The 16,876-nt window shown below is 33.7% G+C and overlaps 2 protein-coding genes across 3 annotated transcripts; one reads left to right on the top strand and one right to left on the bottom strand.

Moving 5' to 3' along the window:
• Window positions 1–2,029: 2,029 nt before the first annotated feature.
• LOC127802314 (gibberellin 20-oxidase-like protein) lies at window positions 2,030–4,748 on the top strand. Its single transcript, XM_052338047.1, has 2 exons — window positions 2,030–3,838; window positions 3,932–4,748. The coding sequence occupies exons 1-2, from the start codon at window positions 3,480–3,482 to the stop codon at window positions 4,536–4,538; spliced, it is 966 nt and encodes a 321-aa protein (XP_052194007.1). The 5' UTR covers window positions 2,030–3,479; the 3' UTR covers window positions 4,539–4,748.
• Window positions 4,749–6,490: 1,742 nt separating this feature from the next.
• On the bottom strand, window positions 6,491–16,102 carry LOC127801775 (transcription factor EGL1). 2 transcript variants are annotated; one of them, XM_052337174.1, is made up of 9 exons: window positions 15,826–16,102; window positions 15,347–15,490; window positions 14,046–14,300; window positions 13,546–13,642; window positions 13,345–13,359; window positions 12,643–12,699; window positions 11,624–12,532; window positions 6,932–7,372; window positions 6,491–6,778 (listed from the first exon to the last, which is right to left on the bottom strand). In XM_052337174.1, the coding sequence occupies exons 2-9, from the start codon at window positions 15,469–15,471 to the stop codon at window positions 6,707–6,709; spliced, it is 1,971 nt and encodes a 656-aa protein (XP_052193134.1). In that variant the 5' UTR covers window positions 15,472–15,490; window positions 15,826–16,102; the 3' UTR covers window positions 6,491–6,706. The 2 variants fall into 2 exon arrangements, with proteins under 2 accessions (XP_052193134.1, XP_052193135.1); XM_052337175.1 differs by lacking the exons at window positions 15,347–15,490; window positions 15,826–16,102 and having other exon boundaries at window positions 13,546–13,674; window positions 14,046–14,194.
• Between the last annotated feature and the right edge of the window lie 774 nt (window positions 16,103–16,876).

Raw genomic sequence — 16,876 nt, 5'->3', positions numbered from 1 at the left:
TTATTTTCACAAACACTGGTTTCACCTAAAATATCTTATTGTTTTATTTTCTACTCAGTTTCTTATCTCTTAAATTTGTTCTACAACTTAAAATACTTATTTTTAATGTGTCATTTCTTTAGGTTTTTTCTTTATTTCTAAACTTTGATCTATCTTTTTCTTTGCTACTAGGCTTTCTCTCATGTGTTTTCCTCTAATAAAAAAAACATGTCCCTAAGTTTCTGAAGTTCTCAATAACTACTTATTAATTTTCTCTTTTGAGAAAAAAGAATCATAAATTTCTTTTAAGATAAAAGTGTCACAACTATAGAGTATAGTATCTTTAAAAATTGAATATAAGACTAGCAGAGCATATAACAAAATTAAACCAAAATCTTCTTTATAATATTTGACCTCTATGTTTTTCAAATTAGAAATAATTCTTTAAAAATTGTTAAATGATTTTCAAGAAACGTACTTTTTAACATTCGATGATAATATAATCTTTGTTTTAGATACAACTTACTAGTCAACCTTTTAGTCATACATAATTGTTCTAGTTTCAACCATAATATAGTAGTAATTTTTTCTTTCAAAATAACTTGCATAATTGAATTTGATAAATACAAATATATCTTATATAAGTCTTTACAATTCTTACGTTGTTTTCCTTTAATACTCTAAAATTATAGTATTTTATCAAATCCCAACAATGCATCATCTAAATCTATCTATGTCAAAATTGCTCGCATCTTTACCTACCATGATGAGAATCTAAGGTTGCGTTCTCTTTACTGTTTTCAAGTCATTTTTAATTTTCAGTTTTCTAAAATAATGAAAACGTGTTCTCTTTACTGTTTTTAAAAATGCATTTTTGAAAACAAAAAAAAAATTGTAAAGAAAACTCAAAACAATAAAAAATTGTTTTGAGTATTTTTATCCAAAACAAATTTTAAACTCAAAATACATTTATTTATTTATTTATTCATATTTTATTATTGTAATGGAAAAAATATTACAAACTTCATTAACTTTAAAATGTATATATATTTTTAATAATATATTAACATGAAATATTTATAATTTACTTAATAATCAAATTTATTGAATAAAATATCATTAAAAAATATTTTCAAAATTTCAAAAAGAACGTGTTTTCTAATTTTCTGTTTTGAAAAATAATTTTTCAAAATGACAAAGAGAATGCGTTTTCAATTTTTTAAAAACAGATTATCAAAACAGAAAATTGAAAATAAATTTAAAACTCAAAACTGAAAATTGAAAAGTAAAGAGAACGCAGCCTAAGATTGCGTTCTCTTTACTGTTTTTAAGTTATTTTTAGTTTTTAATTTTCTAAAATAATGAAAACGTGTTCTCTTTGCTGTGTTTAAAAATTCATTTTTGAAAATAAAAAAAAATTGTAAAGAAAACTAAAAATAACAAAAAGTTGTTTTGAGTGTTTTTATCCAAAACAAACTCAAAACTCAAAATATATTTATTTATTTATTTATTTATATTTTATTATTGTAATGGAAAAAAATATTACAAAATTCATTAACTTTAAAATGTATATATTTTTTTAATAATATATTAACATTAAATATTTATAATTTACTTAATAATCAAATGTATTGAATAAAATATCATTAAAAAATATTTTTAAAATTTCAAAGAGAACGTATTTTCTAATTTCTTGTTTTGAAAAATAGTTTTTCAAAATGACAAAGAGAACGCGATTTTAATTTTCTAAAAATAGACTACCAAAATAGAAAACTGTAAATAAATTCAAAATTTAAAACTGAAAATTGAAAAGTAAAGAGAACGGAGCCTAATATTTTGATTTAACAACAAAATATCATATTTCAAAATTATCATTAGCAAGATCAAATAGTCCCAAACAGTACCAAAAGTCAACAGATGGAAGCTGGGTAGATCTAGATTTGTCAGATTTGGGCTGGACAAAACTGGATCTATTCGGTTTGGGCCAGACAAATTTGGACGGGATGGGTCGATTAGGCTAGATTTGCCCGATCTGAGCAGATCTAGGCGGCCCTTGGTGATGGTAGAAGGCTCAGGAGCTATCGGCAACGGCAATGGCAAACAACATAGGGGCCGACAATTATCATGACCACTGGAGAAGGCCGATAGTCGATCGCAATCGATCGGCGAAGACAAACAAACGATCGAGGAAGATGAATGCAAACAGCCACGACAGCCGGAGAAGGCAGACAGACTGCCATAATCGACCGAAGAGGACGAAGGCAAATGGACAATCGATTATATGCTCAAATGATTGCAATTCATAATTACACCTCCAAGTCTACTAGACCCTGTTGTATTCTACTCAATATTGTCCAAAAACTCGTTTCATCAACTGTTTAATCATTCTTTTCTGGTTTTTACTTCTTCTTTTTTTTGTCTTTGGTCTTTGAGTTTGTCGATTGGTTTCTGCCTTAAAAGTTCTCCTTTTCTACTACAATGATTTCCTGGTTCTCCTTGCTTGATGAAAATCTTTGGATTACTAGGCTGCACATCATGTAATGTCAGGTACAAACTCTGGGCACCGATATGCATTTTCCTTCCATTGCTAAATGGAAAACAAAAATCGTTGCCATCTGCATTACCAATCAATCTTCATTCCCACAATTTTGTCGGCGGGTTGAACAAAACTCCTAGACTTATGATCTGATTAGAACTCTGTGAATGACATGGTTGTAACAATTCCTCATCATTTCGAAACAAAGCAGGAAGATCCACCCCCTCCGCCCCTTTTTGTTTCCTTTTAGTAAAGATAATCATGCCTTTAATCGCAAAAGTTAACCAAGTGTGTGATCACAGAATCCATAAAGTCCACTATAATTGGAATGCTTATCGCCTTTCTGATCATTCAAGACAAAGTAGCTATGATTTTGCCGCCTTCTTTTCTAAAGGCAATTGTGCCTTTACCATCAAAAGCCCATTCCATATCATCCCATTGGAATTCACAAATATACAAACTTTGTCTCTAGAGCATTTGGAATTGGAAGTAACTACCTCATATAGTACCATGTCTTTGACCTTGTACATCTAAATTTAGGTGTTTCTGAACTGTACATGCTTAATAACAAAGTTTTGGACTGGTCATAATTTTCCCCAGCCATCCAAACTCGAAAGTTCATGCGTCGATCCATGAATGAACAGATTCAGGTTAGCTGTAAAAACTTCCAAGTTGTTTGTACATGAAGGTCACAGCATAGCTGTAATTCCTGTTAGTGCAATATATATATATATATATATATAAACTAGCAAATGGAATTTCATGTAGCTGAGTCAATGGACGTCCCCATCTGCTATAAAATATTTTTCTAGTGGACGTCTACAGTAATAGATTCATGCTCATACACACAAATATGCATCTATGCTGCTTTTCTTCTCCAAGGCTAGGACAACTAACAACCACCCTATTTAATATAGCCCCAACCTAGATGGACAAAGCCAACCTTTTCTGTATAATCTAGAAAATGGTGTTTGAATCTCAGACATCCATACAACTACCAATCGTAGACATTTCTCAGCCACTGGAACCATCTTCTCTGTCCTCTCTTGTTGAAGCCTGCAAAGAATTGGGTTTCTTCCACATTACCAATCATGGGATTTCGAAAGAGCTTTATGCCAAAATCCGCTCACTCTCAGAATACCTCTTCGGCCTCCCTGATGACAGAAAAATTAAACTTGGTCCTTTCTCATCGATAAGAACTTACACTCCGCATTACATAGCATCTCCTTTCTTTGAAAGCCTCAGAGTGTCTGGACCAGATTTCTCTAGCTCTGCTCAGAGTTCTGCTGATGTTCTCTTCGACGATCACAATTCTGAATTCAGGTATTATTATCACTCGCTAATCTGTCTCTACTATGCTCTCTTATGTCTGTTTCTTGTCACATATGGTTGAGAATCTTCGTTTCTTTGGATTAGTGAACTATTGCTAGAATATGGGAGCAAAATGACAGAATTGTCAGAGAAAATTGTGAAGATTGTGTTAAGGATCCTGGGAGATGATATTGAAAGGAAGTACTATGACTTGGAATTCAAAAACTGCCACGGCTATTTGAGGATAATAAACTACGCGTCTCCAGGGAGCTTGGAAGAAGTTGAGGGTCTCGGGATGCATACTGACATGAGCTGTGTAACAATTGTGTATCAAGATGAAATTGGCGGCCTCCAAGTGCGATCAAACCATGGAAACTGGATCAACATTGTTCCATGTGAAGGGACCCTTGTGGTTAATATTGGCGATATGCTGCAAGCTTGGAGCAATGAGAGGTTAAGATCATCAGAACACCGGGTTGTACTAAAGAAACTGGTGAACCGTTTTTCTCTGGCTTTCTTTTGGTGCTTTGAGGATGAGAAAGTGATTTTGGCACCTGATGATGTGGTAGGAGGAGGAGGTAAAAGGATGTACAATCCATTTGTTTGTGCAGATTATCTGAAATTCAGAGAGAGCAACGAGAAAGGCAACTTTGACAAGGTTGGCTTTACAGTTAAAGATTTTGCTGCAATTGGACATAAATTTAGCACTTGAAAATGTTGAAAGTAATTTCCATTCTAGTTGAATCCATTTTCATCTCTTCTTGTGCAATAAGTTTGCAAAACTGGGATTCGCTTAAAGCTCCTTGTATGAAGTTCTTGTGTTTGTTGTCATAATGCAATCTTAATTAGTTTCTTGTGATCATATTCGAGAATTGTATTACTTGTTTGACTTCTCAGTAGCTAATAAATTCCTGTACAATAAGATCTCCAACTTCCCCCCTATAAGGCCTATTTGGTATTGTTGTGTTGTGTTGTACTATGCTTTATTATACTATGAAAGCAATGTTGCTAGAGTTGTATTTAGTAATTGACAAAAATATTGTGTTTATTAATTTTAAAAGTAAGTATACACTAGTACATTAAATAGTTATTATAAAAAGTGGTTTAATTATGAGGAGAAAAAATGATTATAAAAATAAATATCATTTTTGACAATTATCGGTCTATTAAAAGTCGTCGTGTTTTTAATTAAAAACATTAGTATTTCTTGTTTTTACTTAAAAATAGTTTACCTAATTTTTTTAAAAGAAACATTTATCCTTTAAAAGCAAAATTACACTTTATCAAACTGTCTTTCTAATAAAAAGTAATTGTGTTTAAAAAGCACAACAATATCAAATATACTCTTAATTATATGTGAAGTTAATTATTGTTGCGTGTATTGTATAATATTCATAATAGATATGCAACACTAAATATAGAAACAGTTTCTTGGCAAAATAAGGTTGAAATTAAGTGTAACGATTTTTTCCTCACTCTCAAAAAATAAAAAATCTTATACATTAAAAACACCTCTTTAGAATTGTCAAATAAATACTCTCCACTTTCTTCCAATAATGCTCCACGAGGGCATGCCTATAGATCAATGAATTTTCCTTCTCTACCAGCGACCTCAATTGTGCCAAACCCACTGCATCCTTTTAAAAAGGGACTCAAAAAGTGGTGGATTAACTAAATTTTGCTTTTGAGTTTCTAAGTTACTTCTTATCTGCTACTTTCTATATGCTCACTCGTTGAATGGGTAGGAGAATTTTTGTTTGGGTGGCAATTAGATAGCAGATTTAGCGGCTAACCTAATTGAACTAATAATGTGTGGAAGGCATGAAAACATATTGTAAGGCATTTGGCAAGTCTCTTTGACATTCTTAGGCATGCGTCCCATGTTCATAGCTTTAGTTGGGGGGGTTTTAATTTAATTATATATCATACTGGGTCTACAAGTTAAAGAGGTGATAACTCTTTTGTGAACATATAATTATTGCTTGAAGAATTAATGGAAATCACATTAAGCATTTGAATAAAGTTAGCAATTTGTCTGTCTTTGGCAGACCCATTTTGAATAAAATACTTCTCTTTTAAAGCTGCTTTTGTCAACATCTTCTAAATTAATTTTCCAGCATGATTATGCAGCCACACATCTTTAATATTCAGATTAGTTCAAGACTCAAATGATTATCAGTTTCGCTGTCAGCCTCCGAAAGGGATAGAGCTCTGGAATGCAAAATCATTTTGAATTTCATGTCATATAAAATGAAGATATTAGCGGAGCTGCAGAGGTTTGGGAGAGTCCAATCAGGACAGGCTAACTAATCAATTGAATGGGGGGGAAATGGGGAGAAACCAACCATTCAATATCTCAAGATTGTTTTCTGGTTGTTGTCCCTTAGTCACAAGATGGCTAATTAATTGGTTTCTTGAGATTGAAAGGTTTGAAAACTGATTGTTGACCGTCCAGTGGCAGGCTAAGTCATGCATATCATACAGAATCATGAAAACTGAAATATTTTTAGCTTTTCTATGGACATTTTCCTTTCTTTTTCCTTCCCTTTTTTTTTAATTAGCGTCTTACAGGGTTTTGATATAAAAAAAACAATTATTAGCCATAAAAGCAATTAGAGTAAAGTATTACCAAAACTGAAAATTTAGAAGTCTATAGACATGAAATTAAATTAAACATAGAGCAGATAATTTATCAATTAAATGTAGAGTTATAGTTCTCCATCACTAAGACAAAGTCACCTGCCAAGTGATAGTTTGGACAAGATGACTGCATATATGGAATGTTTGTCAAGATTACACAATATACAAGAATAAGAAGCAAAACCCAAAGATTTCGGGCATTCAAGAACTGGTAGTTGGGAACCTGTATTTTCTCCATTCTCAACATTTTCCACCAATGGTTGAAAGTGCTTGTTTGATCATTCTTGCCGATGCAACTGCTGCTCCTCGAAACTGAAAGCAAATTAGAATCAGCATTCAAAGATGAAGAGTGCATGTTAGAGAATGATGTATGATGAACCTTGACGTTAGTTTCCAACTGGTTTATGCAGGATGGGCAATGAAATGAATCACCATTAAAAATCTCCTTAAATTTGCGGTACAAACCTTAGCTTGAAGGGTTACATTGAGAACGTCATCGGTGGTGGATGATTGAACTGAGAAAACATCTAGGTTGAGATTGTTGAGGGTGTCAATGATATCGAGCAACAAATAGTCTCTCCACTGACATCTCAGCTCAATCACAACATCCTGCTCTTTTATCTTGACTTTCATATCTAAAAGTGGCCCGGCTTTTGGAACAACACTGCTGAGCCCTGGATCTGTTTCATCAATATCACAAGCCTTCCTTTTGTTGAACCAATTATTTCCATTACCAATCCTTCTATCTTCAGTGTTTTCACATGTCTGCTCTACCAGATCTGAGTGTTTTCTTGTAGCTTCAGTCTTACGCTCACCAAAGTCATTGAAAGATTCCAGTTCTTCCAGTCTTGCCTCAAGCTGTCTCAAGTATTCTATTGTGTTATCCAGGACTGATACTTTATCAATCTACATAAACAAGAGGAAAAAGAATAAGAACAATGATACTTTCTATCACAATTTAGGATAAAAAAACAAAACGCAATCAAACTATCAGACACACAAACGAACACAAATTTTTTTGTAGAAACCCAAATAAGGGAAAACTATGGGCAGAAAAAACAAAATATCACTATAATGATATTGCTAGTAATTCTGAGGTATTGAGCACCTATTTATAAATCTACTACTCACCTATAGATATACACAAAAAATGATTTAAACAAATTTATATTCTAATCAAAGGATAAACCACAAAGATAAGTTTTTAATTGGAGATGTATCTCAATCACAATCAAAGTTGATGTCTTAATCACGGTCAGATTAGAAGACCCAATCACAGACAAATTTGAATTTTGAGTCCCAATTATGACAATCGCCACTTGACACGTAATTCAAACATGAAATTATTCAAAATTATTTCTTCTAGCAAAATCATGGAAAACTAATCTCCTGATAAATACCAACCAAATCCACACAACACTCACTGCAGTCAATGCCTTCAACCACACTCAAAGTATAGGCAACAAGATCAGGCTTAGCATACCTTTCAGGAGATTCGATATTTCTTCTAGCTCTATTTTTAACAATACAATATTTTAATAGATCGGCACTTTCTTTTGGGCTTGACTTAATCTAGGACGAGAACTCAAATATATGGCTCTTATTAATTTCAAGCTCCACCTAAATGTCAAACGTCTACTAACTATAAGGTTAAATTCTTATACAAACAAACCACGAAGTATGGTAATTTCATTAAATATAACATTTTTGCTAATTACGACTTTAGATGCTTTTGGATCCCATAACTTATTGCCCTTAACACAAGATCTATAACTAAGGAAGACGCATCATTTAGACCTTGATTCCAATTTTCCATCATCAACTGGGCAAATGCAGGACATCCAAAAATTTTCAAATCAAAATAATTTGCAAGAGTACCAAACCATGCCTCTTCTAGAGTTTTCTTATCAATGGTAGTGGAAGGAGATTGATTAACCAAAAAATATGTCATGTTTGCAACCTCAGTCCAAAATGACTTAGGTAAACCAGAATTAAACAACATACAACATACATTTTCTATCAAGGTTTTGTTCATCCACTCAACTACACCATTTTGTTGTACTATACTTGGAACTATTAAATGACTTTGAATTCTTTCTTTCCTGCAGAAATTATTAAATTCATTCGACCAAAATTCTAAATCATTATCTATGTGAAGATGCTTAATCTACCTTTCAATTTGTTTCTTAATCATAGTATTCCGTTGTTTGAAGGTAGCAAAGACATCATTCTTCTGTTTCAAAAAGAATACCCAACTTTCTCGAAAAGTCACCAATGAAAGTCAGCATATATTTGGCACCACCTTTAAAGGGTACTCTAAAAGGAACCCCAGAGATCAGAATGAACATAGTCTAGTATCCCTTTTATATTGTGAATATCTTTATTAAATCTAACTCGTTTTTACTTGCCAAAGATGCAATGCTCACAGAACTCCAATTTTTCAGTACTATGTCCTTGTAGAAGTCCTCTTCTACTTAATTTAACCATACCCATTTCACTCAATGTCCAAGACACATATGCCACAATTTAGTGATATCAATATCAGATAAAGAAGAACTAGTGATAACAATGTCACCTATAACAATAGAACCCTACAGAACATATGATCTTCCACACTATTTATCTTTCATCACAACAAAAGCACCTTTACTGACCTTAATAACTCCATATTCACCAATGAACTTGTACCTATTTAAATCAAGAGTACTCAATGAGATAAGATTTCTCTTAAGGTTACAAACATATCTAACATCAGTTAAAGCTCTAACAATACCATCAAATATTTAATTTTAACTGTTCCAATGCCAGCAATTTTACAATAAGAATTGTTTCCCATCAACACATCAACAGTAGTCAAAAGTTTTATATGTTGAAAACCAATCCCTATTAGGAGACATATGAAACATGCATGTTGTGTCAAGAATCCAATCTTCATAAGCCTTGGTAATTTCATTGGTTACCACTAAAAGTTGCCCATCACTACTGTTTTTTCAACAACACCAAATTCTTGCTTCTTAAGTTTATTCTGTTGCTTAAAACATTCCTTTTTTATGTGTCATTTCTTCTTACAATAATTATAGATTTTGTCTTTATTTCTAAACTTTGATCTATCTTTTTGTTTGTCACAAGAATTACTATCAAGTGTTCTCTCTCTAATCAAAAGATCCCCTAACTGATTTTATGAAATTCCCAATAACTGCTTATCAATTTTATCTTTCGAGAATAAAGCATCATAAACTTCATCTAAGGTGAGAGTGTCACGACTATAGAATATGATGTCACTAAAAGTTGAATAATAAGGACAGTAAAGAACATAACAAAATTAAGCTCAAATCTTCATCATCATATTTGACCTCCATACTTTCCAGATCAGAAACAATTTCCTTAAAATTGTTAAATAGCTTTCAATAGACGTACTTTCTGCCATTCAATGAGAATATAACCTCTCTCTTTTTAAGCAATTTATTGGTCAATCTTTCATTCATACATAGTTGTTCCAGTCTCAACCATAAAGCAGTAACAATTTTTTCTTTCAAAACATCTTGCAAGATTTGATTTGATAAATGAATATGTATCTAAGATAAGCCTTTACGATCCTTACACTATTTTTCTTCAATACTCCATGATTGTGGCATTTTATCAAAACCCAAACGTACATCATCTAAATTCATCTGTGCTAAAATTGCACGTATCTTAACCTGGCATAGTGAGAATCTAATATTCCGGTCCAATAATGGAATATCATATATTCAAGGTTGTCATTGTCAATATCAAATAACCCTAAATAGTGTCAAAAGCCAATAAACAAAAAGGTCAACAAAAAACAGACCAGGGTAATAGATCTGAGCAGCAAATCTAGGTGAGAGAGATCTAGATCTATCGGATCTAGGCTGGGCAGATCTAGCGAGTCGAATCTAATCTTGAATGATCAGATTTGGGAGGATTTGATCTGGATATGGGCAGGGGCAAAACTTGAAGCAAAGTGGCAATGGTGAAAGGCTGTAGGATCGTTGTTGGTAGCGATGATAGCGAAGAGCACAAGCGGCCGAAGATCGTGGCAGATCTTGTCGGCGGCGAGGAAGTTGAAAGGCACAAAGGTCGATGGTCGATCGATGGCTATAGCAAACACAACATCAACGACAATGGCAAAGCAAAAAAGGGTGGTTGAGGATTGAATAGTCGTGATCAGAGAAGATGATAGTGAACTAACATTTGGTCGATGAAGACGAAACAATGGCGACGATGGCTGAAGGCAAGAGTTGATGATTGAGGAAAAACGCAACAGGCAGTCATGATGCAGCCAACAACTTCTCCGAAGTAAAACAACGACAGTCAACGGTGACGGGGCACAGGAAGCTGACGACAGTTAGCGGTGATAGAGCAAAGGCAGTAGTGGTCGACGATAGCTAGAAACCCTAGCTATTGAAGATGATGAAGGATTGCAGATTTGACAGCGCAAATCTGCCAAAAGCTGATGGTTTGATCTAACAACTCTGATACCAATTTGTTAGAATTTAGGATCGAAAAACAAACCACAATCAAACCATCAACACAAAAGATTTATGTGGGAAACCTAAATCGGGAAAAACTATAGGCAAAAAGAACACAATATCACTATGATGATATTGCTATAATAATTTCAAGATATTAAGCACATATTTATAAATCTACCATTCATCTATAGATGTACACAAAAAATGATTTAAACAAATCCATATTCTAATCAAAAGATGAGCCACGACGATAAATCTTCAATTAAATATGTATCCCAATCACAGTCAAAATTAAAGTCTTAATCACGGTCAAATTAGAAATCTCAATCACAGACGAATTTGAATTTTAGGTCACAATTATCACACTTTCCTTGTTTTAAAATATACTAATTTTCATTTGAGTAGCAAAGCCATGGTGATATATTCAAGACTTGAGAGTAATCCATCAGCCAAGTACATTTTTTGTGAAAAGAGTTGCTAATCTTGCTTTAATGACTAGAAATCAGTAAAGATCAAAGATTATAGCACAGAGTAGATGTGTTAGGTCCAGAAATTTGAACAGACTTTTTTTTCTTTCTTGGTTTGGGGCTCAACAACACTACCTTCTCAGGTATCTTTCACATGGATGGCAACATGGTATTCAATGGATGACAATCATAATTACCTTGCTAATAGGAGGAATCATTGACCTGAGAGCCAAAAACTTTTCATTCTCTGTTCTCTCGTATGAGAAAGGACGTCGCATGCAGATCTCACCACTCATTGGTTTTAAGAGCCAACCTTTTGTGTAATTTACTTTCTGGGACTTAAATGAGCAAGAACCATGTAATAAAGGGATGAGAAATAAAATCTTCTTTAACATCTTCTGTTGTACCTCTGGCCAATGACTTTTAGCAATTTCTCCTTTTTTCCAACTTACAAAACTGGACTTGTAATCATTGCTCCCAAAACGCAAGTTCTCAAGAAACCAATGAGAATTTCTCAGAATATTAGTGAGTGTTCTTGCATAATACAAGTCACTATGGGTTGCCAGGTCCAAGGAGCTGGATTTCATGTAGTTGCATTCTTGAGGTTCTTTCAAGTGAATTTTATCCATATAATCACCTTTGGTGGGAGAAAAAATATTTTCCTGGTTCATAAACGGTTGAGATATGCAGTTACTCGAATTCATGGAATCTTGATCGCAGTTGCTGAAATCGTCATCTCTGAAATGCTGACTCTGAACTTGGGAGGATCCACCATTAATACCTTCATGCAGGAAGGAGTCCTGTGTCTGATGATGGTGTTCACACCCATTTGAACAGTCATCTGGAGAACTCACAGTGAGATCATCCTCAATATTTCCATTGAATTTATTTATTTTTTCCTCTTCAGATCTGGTATCTTTTCTAGGGGAATGGAAATTATCCAATACTGTTGTATCTTCTATTTCATGGTCGAACTTCGTGTACATGCAGTCCATGTCATCATCTCCACTGTAAGGAGCTGAAGAAGATTTCTCAGAGCAAATAGGCTTTGAAAACTCTAATAAAGAAACCTTGATATGCTGAATGAGACTAGGATCCTCCGGTACCTAAGGAAACAAATACAAAGCAGAAAACTTATTATGGGGATAGTTCATACAGAATCAAATGACTCTCAGGCCAATCTATTAGTAAACCTAGTTTTGCAACAGAAATTTACCAGTTCAGTCACGCCTAGCTCAATGACACCACGAAAATGTGGGAAACAGATGACAGTCTGCCATAAACAATGGTCATTGTGAATATTAATACTTGTGGTAGTGTTAGAATTATAGTGCAAGCCTAGGATATTAGTTTCTTAACATGAATGTATCACAACTATTGAGGAAATGGTCAACATCTTCTATCTGCCAAATGCAAAAGGGCAATTGTTATCACATGTAATATAATTCTTCCCTTTCCAGTGACAATTTCATGTTCACCCCAGGCCTTTTCAAGTGACAATTGCAGGTAACTTCATGTTTCTGTTTTCTTTCGTATGTTTTTGAGAATCTCATGCTCTATGCTCTCTGAAGAAATATTCAACTTCAAAATAAATAGCTATAGCAACCTCAGAAAATCTCTGTTTTTCAAGATTTGAAGACAGACATGCATTAAAATAAGTCTATTTTAGCTCTGTTATCTTAAAACATTGACCAAACATTTTGAGTGAAAACAGAAGAGAGAAGATGATAGACCGATGCTGTATTTAGAGGAATTGAGGGATCCATCAGCTGCATTAACAAATTGTTCACTTCTTACTTAACCAATAAATTTTATATAGAAGGTTTCAGCATGTGTGCACATATGCACTCAAGTGTTCTGGGTTCTGTGTGCATATATCCAGAATTGTTTGATTCTTCATAAAGGGAGATTTTTATACCTGAATCGATGCACTCTGAGGAAAGGTACGATGAGCCCAATCATTTGGAAAGGAACAAAACCCCAGTGTTAGTTGATGAAACCAATTGTTATGCAACTTGAACGATAAAAGTACATTGAGCTAGAGATCATGCAACCTATTAATTACTACAATCAAAATTGGAAGGAATCTAAAATCAATGGTAGGCTAAATCGAACTAACCTTTGCTAGAAGAGAGCGAGAAAATACTTTACTGTCAGCAGAGTGAGCATTACATAACCAGATGGGTTGACCAGTTGCTAATGATCTTCCAGGCAAACTATGCAACAAAATGGTCATAACAACATGGTACTAAACATACAGAAAAAATAGAAAGACTCAGAAAATTACCAATAATTATGGTAGCCAACTGAACATATCATCTATATTGATTGCTTCCAATATATTTACTTGTTGACTTCAAAAATGGGGCACACAAGAATATGCTGCCACCACCATGAACGAAGGTAAAGAATCAGAATGCTTTCCCTCTACACATACTACATCTAATCCTACCACGATGGCTCCTCGTCTCTGTAGTGTCTTATTCTGTTATCTTTTCTCTTTCTGTCTCAATGGTATTTTTGGCATTATGATTGTATAATTCTCAGTGACAGTAAAAAATAGATTTACAGCACCTAGGAAAGAAGAAAATGCACAAATTGATAGAAGAGATTTCGTACCCTTGGCCTGGATCGAATACAAAGGACATGCAAACCAAGTAATACCACTCCACATCTGTAAGATCATCTGGAGATAATGCAGCAGAAGCCTTCTTAGCTTGTTGATCCGGTTCTCCCTCTAAGAGACACTCATAAAGCTCTCTCAGTTGCTCACTCCTCTGCAAACCCATTCTATCTGGTTTAAGTTCCATGCCCTGGACCATCTTCCTTGTCTTAATGTCTCCATTATAGTACCCACCTCTCCACTCCAGAACCCTTAATAAAATTACATCAAATTTTTTTGGAGTAAGCACAGGGAATTAAAGGCAAAAAAGGCATTTAATTAGACAACATTCGGCACTATAATGTTTGTTTACTGAAAAAGTAATTGTGGCATAAACTTTTATATAAAAATTTGTTGACGTCCCCAGAGAAGTGTTATCTTAATTTTAGTTTGGAGTTATTTTCTTTCAATCCCTTCCCTACTAGAATCCTAAAGCTTTCCTATCATACAATGTCATGTTCAGCAATCAGAAAGGATAGATTTTCTAATCTAATCTCCTGCATTTAAAGCTTAAATAAGCCGGTAGAAGAATAAATTAGTGAGAAGTTGGGATCTGGGCTATGTAAGAGCATATGCTGATGGATTGCAAATACACGCCAACATTTTTTTTTTTGTTTTGAAAAATTCATGTATTGGAAGCGCCAAACCAGGTTGTAGGCCCAAACTTGACCAGTTTTTAAGCTTTTGCTAAATGCATTTCAACATTATGGGGAGTCCACCTTTACTTGAGTGTTAAAAGCAAACAAATACGGTAAAACTAGTTGGATAACCAACAGGAAATGGACTTACCCTCATCTACTTTTCCAGATATATCCAAATCACAATATAAGTCGATACGAGATGCTATTTAAACAACTATAACATAACAGTAATCTAAAAATTGGAAAACAGAAAGACAAAAAAAGGTCATAACTGACCAGAAAAATCTGTCTGTTCAGAAATTCCAAGTGTTTATGATTAGACATTATCACAACTTTCCATCCAGACAAAAAGAAAAAGAAAAGAAAAGAAAAAAAAAAAAGGCCACAACTGACCAGAAAAATCTTTTTGTGTTCAGGAATTCCAAGTGATAATGATTAGACAAGTGTTTATGATTAGACAGTATCAAAACTTTTTCATGGAACCAAAAACCATTTAAGGACTGGTGCATGTCAGATTTGGAAATTTATGCAAAACCCAGCAACTGAGTGTAAAGAAGTAGGTTGAATTATAATGTGCTGGACAAATAAAAATGTAGAACTCTAAGTAAGTAATCTACCCTTCTTGTCTGGCTGACAGTGACCAAAAAATTGCATAGCTCCACTGCACGCTCCTAACAGCAACGGCAAGTTGCCTTCTTAGATTTTCTGGCACCCCTTCTTGGTTTTGTACCGTATTGGCCATTGCCCACGCAACCCTAATTCTACTCCCAATTCAAAGAAGCCATTCAGTCAGTCAAAAGATGCAAAAGCAAAATCCCATATTAAAAGGGTGAATTTCATGGTTTCAACGTGAAAACAAATTTAGTCTGACCCAACAAAATAAAGCTAAAACCAACTTGATTGAGCTTCAGTTCAGCTTTTGCGTGAACTGAAAAGGACAACGGAATTCATCGACACCAGTTTTTGGATATTTTGAAACAAAACCATGGTTTTGCAGGTTTGAGAAAATAGAAGAAAAGGGAAGGCAAGTAAGCCATTTTGGGGAAGAAAATAGATCAGATAACACTGTGTTACTAAGATCACATGAGGAACTCACCCTGGGGGAGCTTTCCTGTGAAGGGTTTCTTCTTAATGCACAGTTTTTTGGCAAAAACTGAGTTCAGAACCTGCCCTTGAAGCCAAGAGAAGAAGAAGAAGAAGAAGAAGACGTGCTTTTATGGGGGCGATGAGAATGGCAAAGCAGGCAGTTAGATGATCCTATTATCATCAGCTTTGCAATAACTTCTCTTGTTTGGAAGCTCTTAAATGCAATTTTCTACTGCCCTGGTCCACTAGGAACCCCTGCTAAACACGAGTGAATTCATTCTTGTGTCATTCTAATTGAACACATGTTTCCATGGAAAAGGAATATATAGGACAATAATGGGGTTTAACAAGAAAAAGGAAAATAATTTCCCACAAGTTCCTGACAGAATCTTTAAATATGATTTTATGTTCATAAAGTTGTAAAGAAAAATGAGGCAAGTCCATGTTCCTGTTCATTACGGACTTTCCAGAGTTCTCCAAAAGCCATATTAACAATTTTCTTCTATTGTTAGTCACAACAATGCCTCTCTTATTAATAATGTTAAGTAAATTAATGTTATTGTTAGTCACAACAACCTTTATTTTACTAATAACGTTAAGTAAAGTAAATTGACCCAACACTTGTATATTTCATTTTTTTACCAAATGATTGCTTGTATAAAATAATCACGATACCCTTTTCTTACAATTAAACTAAATTTAGATTAAAATTATCTTTAATCCCTATTTAATTAAATCAAAATTAATTTAATACAAAATAATAATTAAATTGTACAGGTTCCAAGGGAAGTAGAAGAAGAATATGACAAGAGATTAGAGACAGGATTTAAGAAAGCCATCCGCTGGTGAATTGTTTTTTTTTTTTTAATTATATTTTGTATTAAACTTGACTTCACTTTAAGTACATGAGATACATGATGAACTTACTTTTACTTTAGTTAACATTGTTAATAATAATGAAAAAGGTGTCCGATTATTCTAACAAAGTTTAGAAATTAATTTGAGAAAAAATAAAATAAAATGGAATGTTGAATTAAAAACTCAAAATAGAAACAGTGCAC

This window comes from Diospyros lotus, chromosome 5 (genome assembly GCF_014633365.1).
Source record: "Diospyros lotus cultivar Yz01 chromosome 5, ASM1463336v1, whole genome shotgun sequence".
Lineage (NCBI taxonomy): Eukaryota > Viridiplantae > Streptophyta > Magnoliopsida > Ericales > Ebenaceae > Diospyros > Diospyros lotus.
Note: the sequence above shows the minus strand (reverse complement) of the source record. Positions and strands in the feature narration are given on the sequence as shown.

Excerpts from the sequence above, each read along its gene's own strand:
- LOC127802314 (XM_052338047.1), top strand. The coding sequence starts at position 3,480 with ATGGTGTTTGAATCTCAGACATCCATACAACTACCAATCGTAGACATT. Across the intron at positions 3,839-3,931 it reads GATCACAATTCTGAATTCAG|TGAACTATTGCTAGAATATG; the intron begins GTATTATTATCA and ends TCTTTGGATTAG.
- LOC127801775 (XM_052337174.1), bottom strand. The coding sequence starts at position 15,471 with ATGGCCAATACGGTACAAAACCAAGAAGGGGTGCCAGAAAATCTAAGA. Across the intron at positions 14,301-15,346 it reads CTGTCAGCCAGACAAGAAGG|GGTTCTGGAGTGGAGAGGTG; the intron begins GTAGATTACTTA and ends AATTTTATTAAG. Across the intron at positions 13,643-14,045 it reads GTATTCGATCCAGGCCAAGG|TTTGCCTGGAAGATCATTAG; the intron begins GTACGAAATCTC and ends TTTGTTGCATAG.